Here is a 13,395-nt window from a genome sequence, read left to right as displayed (position 1 = left end):
TCATAACTTGGCGCCAACAGTATTCGGAGCCCACGAGGCACACGGTTTTCTTCCAAATACATGGTTAAAGACTTATGTTCCCACCACTTTGACATTTCCTGATACATGCATTTTTCCAATCTTTTTAGCGCCGCTTTAATTTGATTTTCATCAGAATTATCACCCCCACTTTGTTCAGCAGTGTTCTTATTGCTGGAATTACTCGTGATTTTAGGTAAACTAGAATAGAGTGCAGCCGCCGCCGCTTCTCTCCCACGAAGAATTTCCTCTGACATGGTGAAACACTCGATATATATATATATATATAAATATATACTGTTCTTAGCACCATGGTGGAACTAGAACTGCTATTTACTATTGTGGTGCTTTCATATACTTCTGGCTACTGATTATAGCAGCACATGTACTCTAAGAATAAAGTTGGTTCTACAAATATATTGAAGAACATCCCATTGTGTATTCTCTGTATATTTCTCTGAGAATAAGAGCGCAGGAGTGACTGAGCGAAAGGGTACTAGATCTGTTACCACGATCCCTGAGGGGTCAGCAATGTCATGTTCAGTGGTTGCCAGAAACCATTCACTCCCTGTTTGGGTTAGAGGGGCTTAAGGTGGCACTGTGAGCTAGCTGGTCTCTAGGTCAACATATACGGCAGGGGTGCATGGAATCAGTCTAGACACCACATCGAAAGTTTGTTATGCACAAACGCGCAGATCCTACGGATTAGTGGGAACTATATGACAATCATGGGCAAGAGGCACTGTTAATGCCCCACCATAAGGCTCCTATCACAATCTGATCATATTTTAAACTTGGATATTAAAATGGCCCCTCTATGTACCCTTATCTTTCAATATTTCTAGTATCATTGGCTGGCGTGTTATAGAAGTATCTCGGGCATCTGTCCATGCCCTGTAATCACTCACCGATCTTTGGTGCATCTCTCTTCTTCCAGTACTTTGAAATGTCACAGTTGGCCATGGGCAACCCAAAGTTGACTGATGATTTTGGATCTGTGCCTGAAGGTGCCAGCCCACCACGTATAGTATGACACATTTCTACCCAAAATTTTCACATTACAGGCCATATGTAATACATTTCACTTCTATGAGAAGCATGTAAGGAAGTCCAGAGAGAAGCTCAACCGTATCTTCTAGAGAGGTTCACACATCTAATGGATGCAATGCTGGTGGTTAAATGGAATTCCTCACAATTTGACTGATATAACACTTCTTGGGACCACTTTAGTATCTCTTCACTCTTCGTCTGTACCCCAAGATCTGCCGCTCATATTTATTTCAGTTGTCCAAAGAGGCCAGGTGCATTAACACGTCTCTTAAAGATCCTGAAAGTGTGATATGTTTAATAAGTGAACCTCTTACACATCCTATAAGGCAGAGATAATCTCATGAATCCCCCCCGCTTCTTCTCATGTACTGCTCCTCTGATGGCCTAGGGCACTCCAGATGGATGAAGAGGCAAACTCTTGTGTTCACCTGAATACAGTTAGGCCTGGTGACAGTTTGGGGCACTTGAAGGAGTGGGGCCTGATTGCCATCTTGAAACGGGGCAATATTTGGGTAGCTAGTCTAATTAAAACATTCGCTTAGTTAAAAGTTGCGAGTGTCACAAGTCCCAGTTTTGTTTATCTGCAACTCATGCATGTACTTTGGGAGTTCAAAATCACTGTTACACAAAGGTCATCCCCTGAGAGGCAACACTTTCACAAAGTACCCAAGATATTATGATACTGCTAACATATTGAGCTGCATATTATCTATTATGAATGGGAATCTATCATATAGCACACGAGTACCTGTATCTCTACTAGAAACCCACATTGAGTACATGGGTATAATGCAACATTACCTGTTATCCAATCGTATAATTCAGTCCAATAACATTGTAAGATGGTACCCGGGGCTGGTCAGACTTAACATCTACTTAGCTTTGACAGTTACTTATCCTCTGAACAACCCCTAAACTGGTCATGCCTAAATAAATTTCTGGCAGCACTCTCCCAAAACCCCCTGCCACGTGCATGTGGCCCTTAAGCATCTCTCTCCCCAATGACAGTATAGTGTGTTCGTAGCATATGTTGCTTTAGATACACATGCTCTGCATACTCTTCTGCCATCTAGTGTTGGGCTCAAATGTTTTCAAGTTGTTTTTCTGCGAAGGAGTTTTTAAAGTCACAAGATATGACTCCTCCTTAATTTGGCAGTGAGCTTGGACATTTACTCCATGTTAGATTGTTTTTTTTTCCCACCATCAGATGCTGATGTGTACTGACTGGCTCCACTTTCAGCATTTGTAGTGCTTTCCATTGGGACCTCTGTTCGCACTTTAAGCCCCGGTAGCTCTGGAAAACAATCCACAAGACATCAGTTTGGTTTTCTCAGCTAAGCAATGTAGTGGAGACCAACGTGTGATGCATCACCGCTGTGGGCCTTGGTCCCCTTTTAGGGCTTGTGCCCCTCGCTCCGTAAGTTTAGTCTATGAGAATAGTTCACCAGTAATAGAAAAAATGTTCTTTCACTAATCTCCTCAATGCCACTTCAAATTTCCATGGCCCAACCACCATATCTTCAATTTCTGCCTCTCTCCTGACCATGACAATACCACATGCAAAACCGCTCTCCCCTTTGTCTAAAAAGACGCTTAAGGACCGACATGTGCAGAGGTGTCCCCATCGTAGAATGCAGAGGCAGGGGTCAGAAGATACCCCCGACATCTTAAGAAAGTATGCCTACGAGGAAAAAGCCAGACCTTCAGGAGCACAGCTTGTCCAGTTGGTTATGAGCCCAGAGGCTTCCTTCTGCAGTTGACACAGGTGGCGGAAGGCATTGACAGTGCGTACCTTACCGTCTGACATCCAGCTCGATACAGCCCAACTGCCTGAACTGAGACTGAACACCACAAAAAGGGGTGAGCTCTGAGCCCAGTGCCTAAATGACCCTCAGCAATGCCACCACTGCCTTCAGGCCAAAGTCTGCCTGGACAAAATGCTTTGGAGCCAACAATACTCTCCCTTCAGGCACTGAAGCAACTTGTCCTACAAGTCAAAAGGTTCTGCACAGACACCAAAAGCCAAAGGGGCCTTCGGCTCTGCCGCCAAAACCGGCCTCGGTGCCAAGACCTCTATTGATGCAAAAAAACTCAGCCGGCTGTAAGAGCCAACCTGGTGCCTAAAAAACCCCCACCGGCGGGCTCCAAAGACTGAGAGCAACCCCTATTTGAGCACTTGCAGGAAGAAATGTATGCTCAACAGAAACACCTGTTCATACTCTCTTAGACAAACAAAAGCCCTACAAAGCCTCCACCAAAGAAGACAGATTCTTCTACGCAAAAGGAAGCTCACTCTTGAGGAGGAAATCTTTTGAGCTTTTACCACCTCCTAAGCTTAAAAAGCATAAGGGCAGAAACACCAGCCCTCTCTGTCCACCACCTCTTCCCACTTAATCTCCTCCATCTCCTCCTTCTCCACACACCTTCCCACTTCATAGGGGGTCATCTCATTCTTCATCTGGGGAAAGTAACTCAATGCACCCTATAGAGGTATACAACACATTGTATGACCTTGTACCTACAAATGACCTGCTGGATGATTATAATGTTGATTCCACCGGGTGACTCAGATCCTGATTTGTATCCAGCTAGGCCGTCTCCCGGCTGCCTCAGAGGATACTATCTCCTCCTACGACGAGGTCTTACAGACGGCATCCTCTTAGCATAAAGTGGATATGCATTGCTTTCATTCGGATGATGATATCCTCTTTGAGACGCTATCCAAAACACAGGGTACAATCCAGTTCCTACCCATTCTTAAAAGTATACTAAAGACGACCTCTACAGACACCTTTTAAGAAACCTGTTTAGGTTGATAAAGTCCAAACCCTTGCCCATTGACCCTCTCTATATTTGTGGTCATCTTCAACCCAATTCCCTAGTTGTGCATACTCTGCTAATGCCCAGGCCAAAGGAAATGCTTCCCTCCAGATAAAGAGGTAAAAGATAGACTCGTCAGGAAAGAGTGTAGCGGTGCAGGCAGCTATCCACTGGAGGATCGCCAACTCTGTTGGTATGCTATTTCGATAGCCTAGAGCACATTTGGATGATATGAAAGACATCCTCAAGCATCACCCATAGGAATTCAGGCAGAGGGGAGATGAGTTGTTGGCAGAGGGAGAAAACAATTTCAAACTCCACTATCTGTTGTGCCATCAATGCTGCTATTACAGCAGCCCGTGTCATCAATGCTAGCATCCTTATAAGACGCCACACCTGGTTTAGTGCTTCTGGTTTTAAACCCGAAGTACAGCAGCATTTGCTTAACCGTTCTGTGGCGAACAACTCTTAGGTTTGCAGGTTGACCAAATGCTGGAGAAAATAAAAAAAAGACAGATGCAGCCAATGCTATGTGGGCCCTCCAGTGTTCAACCCAGAGAGGCTCATTTTGCAGGCAACAGTACAGGGTTGGCAGCAAAAGCACATCCCCAGACACCCCTTCATATCAGAGACCGCATCAGGCCTACCACCAACAGCCTCCAAGAGGATATTAGAGGCTCCTATAGGAACAACAATTGAGGTAGGGGCAAGGGAGGATCTGGTAGGGAACCTCTACTACTAACCAATGACTCTCTCCTTCCATAACTCCCTTTTGACCATACGAAATCTTTCACAGTAACGCTCCAAGATTCCTAATCCCACTGGCAGGAAATCACATCAGACAAGTTCGGGCTAGGCACAGTTTGTCACAGCTCCTGCCTAGAACAAGGTGAATCTGAAGTCATTGGTTGCTTTTAGGATTGCATCTGTGAATGTGTCTTTTCTGCTACTTGTCTCTCTCAGCCTACTGTGTATACCCTGCATGTTTGCCGGTACCTGGCCCTTGCTGGAGACTGGTGTCTCTGATGGACGGAGCATCAGAACCAATCAAACACTCACACCCAGTCAACAGATCTGGGTTTGATCCATCACCGTTCTTTAGCCCACTCTGCCACCCCAGTTCAGACATGGCCATATGCAAATCAGTCTGACCCTGTGCCTCATGGGAACAGTCCAGCCCGAACTGCCAAGCCATGCCTTCCCTGGACCGGAAACAAGCTTCCTAGGACCGGTTTCTGGCATTTCAGCCGTCTTCAGCCAGGCTTGCTTGAATCCAGTGGCAAAGTGAACAAGGGACTCACGTCTGAGCATACCCTGCCAACTTATGGCGAACAAAGCGGTACAAAAGGGGGTGGTGATGGACGGAGCATCAGAACCAATCAAACACTCACACCCAGTCAACAGATCTGGGTTTGATCCATCACCGTTCTTTAGCCCACTCTGCCACCCCAGTTCAGACATGGCCATATGCAAATCAGTCTGACCCTGTGCCTCATGGGAACAGTCCAGCCTGAACTGCCAAGCCATGCCTTCCCTGGACCGGAAACAAGCTTCCTAGGACCGGTTTCTGGCAGTTCAGCCGTCTTCAGCCAGGCTTGCTTGAATCCAGTGGCAAAGTGAGCAAGGGACTCCTTTTGTACCGCTTTGACTGGGGGTGAGTGCTTGCAATGTTCAACACTCCGTCCATCATTTCCTTTGGTTTTGCAAGGCATATGCCAGCAGAAATTCTCTAGTTTCATGGCAGAAAAAGTAGCTTTCCTAGTAAATGTATTTGTTTGCATGCTCATGAACCCTTCTGATGTCGGTGAAAGTGTTCTTGAGGCAGTGGCATTGCGCCATTGCCAACCAAGCTCAGAGTTGATGTAACATTTTACACATTTCCAGTCAGTGCAGATTGCATCTTTTCAGACTTTTGTTAGTCTTTCGATGTTTTTGCAGAGCAAGCGGAAGTGACTGGCACCAAATGGTCATTAGAATTGTGATTGCACCCATGCATCCACTACACAGTCAAGGTGATAGTACTGCTTATTTACAATTGTACGACAGGAGGGCTTTGCAGTGGCAAAGTCTTGGATATAGCACCATCCAGGTTGTCACATCTACTGAGGAGGACCAAGACAGCCTAAAGTGGAACAACTTACACTACGAGCGGACACACGTGCTACTGTGGAGATACTTACATATATAGCGTTGCATACTTACCTTGGTCGTGCCCCGCGTTTACCATTTCTCATAAGGATGCAGTGCACAGTAAGAACGGCTTCATATGGTGTACACAACGGAAATTTCATTGTTTTGAAGCTTATACGACAACACTCACGGGATGAGACTATAGCAGTGCACAGCTTAGGATTTGTAATTTGGTCCTTATTATTGCTTCGTGTACCGCACTGCAGTTGTTCCTTTTTGGACCATCGGGTACATCATAAGAACATTTTGGGCTTTTGAACACTCAATCCGACGTGCTACTTGGAAAGGTCCACATTGGACTTTACTGCTTCATTATTCCCATATTGCCTTGAAAAAGTGAGTACAGACGAAACATGTGTCTGCTAAATCGTGTGCTGGGAATCTTTGAGAAACGAATAAAAAGAAATATCAACTGATGACGCTCGTGGACTATCTTAATGCTCTGCATACCATTTGTCTCATTGCATTATCCTCATGTGCTTAGAAATATATTGATTTAGGCTGTGATTAGTATTTGTCCAACACTTTTTTGGATTGGTATACATAGTAATGGGTGTGCTGTAACAGCTTTTTTACTTGTTTATAAAGTGGCACAACTGTTTTCTGCTGCTTCAAATGTCTTTCTTAAGGCGCTAGTCACCCAAAATAATCTGTGTTCTGCATATTGCTCACTACATAATGTTTATTTTACACTTTTAGTGAGAGCCCCATATATGGGTGCATTGAGTGGTTTCAAAGAGAAGATAATTTTAATCCCTGATCATTCTGCTACATCATCATTGTAGCCACTTCATGAGCTGGTATGAAGGGCAGTAGCCACTCTGAACTAGATGTGGACTACACGCTGATTCTGTCACCTGGCCAACAGTTTTTTAAGCTCTCCTGGTGAACATTTTTTAAAACATTCAACAGCTCTGAGTAATAAGTGGTTCTTTGTACTGGTGGAAAACCACCACTGTCCAAAAAAAGCTGAACAGGGACTTAACATAATTTTTTCAGACAGTTGAGTCCTTCTTTCCTGAAACTTTGTGTCCCAGCGGTACAGTACCATTTGATCAAGTGTTCCTGCTTTAGGGCCTTGACACTAGCACCTGGCATTCTCGCAAGAAGGGTCTAATTGGGCTGGCAACCCAAATATTCTGAGGGACTGTATTTCAGCAATCTTTGAGTGGTTTCCCACTTTAGTTCTCAATGCTGCTTTGCTAACAGTTGTCTTCATTTGCTTCGTAGTTCCCTTTTGCTCAAATCACATGACAGGTTAGAGCTATCCTATCTCATTTTTGTATGTCTGTTGGACATCTTTTCAAGTCAAATAAAGGAAAAATAAGTCCTTTCCATGGAGTCTCACTAAATTTCCGTCTTAATTTTCGGGGCCAGTACGGGGTGGGAATTGTGCTGGTCATGTCTGTATAGTGAGCACTGTTAGTCTTTGTATGATACGACTAGATTTGTTGACTTATCACAAGCTTCTCACCTATTTGATTTGATATTACTGGAAAAACGTGTTGATGTTGAGAAGGAAAATTTAGAGGTGGTCCATGGACACCAGCTGAATTTTCATGTCTCTTCAGGAAAGAAAGGGCCTGGTTTAGATCTTGGCAGACTGGTTACTCCATCACAACGGTAATGGGTATCCCATCCACTGAAATATAAATCCTATAGGATATAATGGAATTTATATTTCTGCGGACGGGATATCCGTCACCCTTGTGACGGAGTAACCCATCCACAAGATTTAAATCAGGCCCCAAGTTAAAGAGGGGTGCATTTAGGTAACTTAACAGGAATTTGGACCTTGGTTAATCCAATCTCTTCTCCTCTGTCACATGCCCTCTCCACCCATTCACCACACCCCCAAACATTAGCAATGGCTGTGTCTTGTGTAGCTTGCCCCTTGATCTTAAATTTACAATTGCCACATTCCAGATTTCCTCTCTCCGCTTGCCACCAACTCTAAAATCCTAACTACTTTGTTTTCCGCTCAACCTCTCCAACTTTCTTGCGTAGACTTCCTTTCCCTTAAGTCCTCAGGACGTGCTGCTCTAGCTGTCATTGTCGACATTTCCACAAAGATTTGCATGATTTTTACAATTCATGTTTCTCTGCAGCGAGAAAGGAAATTGCTTCCTCTTCTGCCCCCTAGTTACAGCTCACATGGTGTTGAGAAAGAGCCTGATTTAATTTTCTCTATAACTTTAATTCCTCAACCTTCCAGATTCCTTTGCTGGTTATAGTAACTGTGCAATGCTAGTGACTCCTTTCTTAGCTGTCAGCTTTCCCCAACTAGCTGTGTTCTCTCCTTTCAATTCCTTTCTCATAACCCCAAAGCAGACTCATTAACACCTTACCAGGCTTCCTTTCCCATTCTCCTGGTAATCCCAGCAGAAGACATTCCTGTCGTAATAACCGATATTGGCCCTAACAGATAAAGTTTGCTCCTCATAGAAGATCTGAGGAGGAAACGAGCCTCATCACTTTTTTTGTATGTAAGATTCTTAATCCCTATACTTGTGTTCTTTTCCTTCAGTCCTCAGGGCACTTAATGGCATAACCTGAAACCCTTTCCGATGCCTCCTGTTTCCATCATTGACCCCTTTCAGTAAGGTGACTCCGAGTCATTGGGGACGCCGTACTTGCTACGATGAGCTTGGGAGAAGGATGCCCCACCTCCTCTCAATCTTCCATCCAATATGCCCCTTGTTCCAATTAAGTCTCTCACCTGGGTAAGATGATCGTGCCTGCTCAGTGGTAAAGTGTACAAAATACTATGAAAAAGAAAAGTGTACTAGGAAACGCAATGCACCTTTTCTCAGTTCATCCAATGCTGCATTCACTATACTGAATCATCATATTAGAATGTAGGTAGAGATTTTTCAGTTCTCAAAGTACACTTCTTCATTTAAGGATATTGTTTAGGCTTGTATGCACGTGAGGCTTCATCACCAGGACACTTGTCATTAAACATTTGCACTCTCCCCATTCTAGATCCAGGTAATTGAGGATGACAAAAACAACCGTGGGTTAGAGCCGTTCATCACTGGAGTAAGGGGCCAGGTCCCACCACTGGTCACTACTAACTTCCGTGTCCAGGATCAAGGTAACTATTTTACTTCTGTCTTGTTATGTCATTAAGATCCCACTCTTGCATGTAGTGTCTCATGAACGATAACCTCTTTGACCACTGCTATTAGCTTTTACACTTCAGTAAATGCCTCCGACTGTTTTGTAAAACAAGTAGGAATCCAGAAAAATGCTGTACACCTGCTTTTTCCACTATGGGGAGACTTGCAAAACCCTCTGGAAGATGTTCACTTCAATTGCTGATGGAATCATTTTTGGTATTCTATAGTCAGCTAATTAATTTGGTTCCTGTATCTTTGCAGATAAGAATGGGCATGGTGAATTGGCCAACAGCTCACCCATTTTTGTATGCACTTTTCGTAGTTTCTGGCATTTCCATTAATGTGTGTTTTTTGTAGTTCTGGTTGTAGATTTCTCATTTGCTGAACTTTTGGCTGTTTATTCCTGGATTGCTGTTTGCGACGGCCATTCGTCTCATTCAAAGTTGTTCTTTTCTGCTCTGTAGTGAGATGAGCCCCCAGCAACTTTAAAATTAGTTTCCACATTAATGAAGACAGCAGAAGTATCTCTTCCCCTGTGCCGCCCAGCAGAATTATTAATTGATCCACGGGTTCATGGCACCTGGAGTATCATGGATATGCAATAGGATTGTTCTACAACAGATGTGTATGCAGAAGCACTGCACACTCGCCTATAGTAAAATGAGGGGCCTGTAAACATTTCCTTTAGCTTAAGCATCTTGGTAAGATGGATTTATTAGTGTTCTTTATGTTGAAAGGCAAAGTTGAAGTGCCAGCTCTTTGTCAAATTATGACTCTTCTGTAATCAAATCTCCATGCTGACCTATTAAGTTCTTCTCAACATAATACACGTTTATAGGTTTGTGTCTCTGAAAGAGGCCACTCAAAGTGAACAGTGCTTTTTCCGTTCTACACGAAGGCTCAGCTTGACATTGAAAAGACTGTAACAGGAGAGGTGTGTTTTTACATGCAAGTCTCTCCTCCCTGGGCTCAAACGAGAAGACGTCCCTGAAAGTTGTCTCTGAACAAATTTGTTTTCACTTCTATTATTTAAATCGGGAATACTGTGTTTAATGTGTTCTCTGGATGTTATGCAAAGCCAACAGAAGTATCTGATAAATACATCTAGCTGTAGATTCTTTACCTTAGAATCCTCCCCAGACGCCAGGCTGGATTCAGATTTTTTTCTAGCAGTACCTCTGTGTGTCTGTAGAGGGTGTTGAGCAACTCCGTCACAACATTATTTTCCGAATCTCACGTTAACGGAGTCCATATAAGCCCTCCCCTGACGAGCTGACATCAGTTCCTTAGTTTCTGCGCTAAGCAACGCAGATTCGCACTGCATATCCTCCAGCTGTTTTTTGGCCTACTTGATGTTTTTCCATCAATGGGGCAGTGTGCCTTTTCTACCCATTTTCAATGTCTTCGGGGTTCAAGCTTTGAGTCCTGTGGACAAAAAACGTCTGCCACGGACCCTCACTCGGTTTGCATGTGATGTCTTCGTAAGCACTATGACTCCGATTGCGACTCTTGTCGCCCGCTTCCACCGAATGCGCAAAAAGAACGTTGCATGAAGCTCCTTGTGATACGAATGTCAGTCATCAAAGTCTTCTCGTCGTCCTTGGTCCCACACGCTCTCTATGGACCGGCCACACATCCGCTCTAGGAGCCGTTCCCACGGGCGTCCTTCTCCTTCGACGTCTGGAGGTAAATCTTGGCGTAGACAGTCGAAGTCGCGGCACCTCCGGCCTTTGACGCCTACCACTGGTCCCTGCTTTTCTGTTGAAGTTTCGGGGCAAGAGTCCTGGGGCCGGGGCGACTTTTGACCCAGATGAGGAACTATTATCAATCTCTTCTTTCTATTTTTGGGTCATCCCCTTCCTCTGGAGTGCCCTTGGGCCCCACGAAGGTGCATGATGATGTGCCTGTTCCAGGTGGCGGTTAATCCCTTGACTTCAGGTTGGCTTCCATTTTCTGACATTATAGTGACGTTGAGGCTACCACCCTCAGCCTCTGCTTTTGGTCTGCCGACTCTGATGTTGTCTTTGGGGTCTTGTCTGCCGGTTCCCGCTTACCTGCAGCTCCTGGTGTTCCTGACTTGCCAAGGGGGTGTAGCTGTGCTCTGTGATTTTGCGCAACACCACAGGGGAGACTTCCACTCCCGTCAACCCCCACTGTGGATACTGCCTAGCACTCCTCGCTCCTACGGGTTGTGTTCCTGCTGACCTGCGGCTCTGGGTGTTCCTGACTTTCAGAGGGGGTGACACCATGCGCTGTGATTTCGCACCGCAGAGGAGACTACCACTCCCGTCAGCCCCTGCTGTGGATACTGCCTACTGCACATAAAAGCACCCCTCGCTCCTGTGGGTGGTCTTCCCACTCACCTGCAGCTCCTGGTGTTCCTGACTTGCGGATGGGGTGGCGCAGGGCGCTGTGATTTTGCGCCGCACTGCAGGGGAGACCACCACTCCAGTCAACCCCCGCTGTGGATACTGCCTACAGCACATAAAAGCGCCCTTTGCTTCTGCGGCGAGGGACGCGCCCGGGCCAAGGGGGGGGGACCGTCTACGCCCATCGGAGCCTGGAGGTGGCTGTGTCCCCCTTTAGCGCCTAGCATCCAAAATTGTGCTTCAACACCAGCCGACGGTGGGGTAAGATGGGGGAGAAGACAACCACGCCAGCTTTGCAGGGTGTAACTTTGACCGCTTTAGACTCCTTTTTAGGTCTCGCCTTGCCATCGCGTTAGCGATCGCAAAGCGAGACTATTGTAAAAGGGCTTTTCCAAGTGCTCCAAAAAGCGGATTGCAAGGCTAGCACGCGCACAATCACGCGCATCGTGCCGCCATGCACTCCGCTTTTGGGAGCACTTCAAAGGGTCCGCTCCCCCCCCTGGAATGCGCTCCCCCGCCCCCGCCAAGCGCGCGCGCCACGCTCCACCGGGCTTGCTTCTCATGTTACTGAAGGCCCCCCCACCCCCCTTCTTCCTCTGTCACATTGCGCCACCGGGCTTGTCCAACACGCCTTATCTTCATGCCCCATCCGTCTTTCGGCACTTTGCTTGGCCACCAGCTTGCGGCCCCGCGCGCATGCACGCGCGCAGCCCCCATATGGCCATTCGCACATTTACAACAGCTCCTGGAGACCGTGAAACTGACGCGGCCGCGCGATCGCGCTCTCGATCAGTTTCACTTTCACGGCTGCGCGGCCGCGTCAGATTCGAATCTTTCACTTTCGCGCGCGCGAGTGCTTGTTTTTATTACAGATCTAATGAAAACGTAAGTGTTTAATGCATTACTGTTTGTTCTGCAAAACATCGGTATGAGCCAGTTACATTCGGGACCGCTTTCCCATGTGCCTCCTGGCCTCTGACTCCCTCCTTGGAATCTCATGCCTCTTGAATCACTTTCCTCCTGATTGCCGCATGAAGGAACCGTGAATGGTGCCACAGCCATGCATGCCTGTGTCGTCACGCCCACCACCACCCGTCCATCGCTCCTTGTTTGTTCTTTCTATGGAGTTTGATTAGCTTTCCCACAACGCATGGCTCGCAGCTCCTCATCCTCGTCCTGCCCCCGGGGGCTGCTTAATGTTGCAGCACGAGCCTGCTTTCACTTTTAGTACACGGGCGCACACATTTAACAATGACGCCAGTGACTTGCAGTAATTTATGTGGCAGGTAAAGTCAAATTATGCTGCTTACTGCTGCACATTTTATGATACTATTCCTCTATTATTTCGTTGCTTTCAAACGTAATATTCTCTCATATCCCGTCATCCCGCGCGCCGCGCTTTTACTTTCGCAATATGAGCATGTCACAGTTTAACGTTAGCAGGCGACCACCTCGTTTAACTTCGCTCACAAGTCGCTGCTTGCACGAGCCCCGGCGGTTTGAGAACGGCTGTGGAAAAACCCTGCACCCACCGGGCCAGGCTGCCTGCTTTCCCCACTCTGTAAGTACTTACTGCTCCGAAGAGAGTCTGCATCCCTCTTGGGGGGGGTCCTACAAATGCTGCCTGTTAATTTCAAATTTACGACTGAAATCGCCTAATTTCTTGGTCGCTCCAACGTTGTTGTGGGCGGGTCGAGTTTTTAAAGGGACAGTGTCTTTTTTAGTCTGTACCTCATTGAGTGGAGCTATTGATTTCCCCCAACCGATAAACATACTTTTTTTTTTTAACAGTATACATCCCCACCTGTCCCTCTTCTGGTTTGCAA

At 46.2% G+C, this 13,395-nt stretch overlaps 1 protein-coding gene across 10 annotated transcripts in view; it reads left to right on the top strand.

Annotated features, from left to right (window-relative positions):
• The window catches only part of SEC24C (SEC24 homolog C, COPII component), a 1,178,749-nt gene that overhangs the window by 350,351 nt on the left and 815,003 nt on the right, over nt 1–13,395 (top strand). For all 10 annotated transcript variants that reach the window (XM_085603503.1, XM_085603507.1, XM_085603502.1 and 7 more), the window contains one exon: nt 9,064–9,175. In XM_085603503.1, coding sequence (XP_085459629.1) covers nt 9,064–9,175 — 112 coding nt within the window. The remainder of the gene's footprint in view (nt 1–9,063; nt 9,176–13,395) is intronic.

Source organism: Triturus cristatus, chromosome 1_2 (genome assembly GCF_964204655.1).
Source record: "Triturus cristatus chromosome 1_2, aTriCri1.1, whole genome shotgun sequence".
NCBI lineage: Eukaryota > Metazoa > Chordata > Amphibia > Caudata > Salamandridae > Triturus > Triturus cristatus.
Note: the sequence above shows the minus strand (reverse complement) of the source record. Positions and strands in the feature narration are given on the sequence as shown.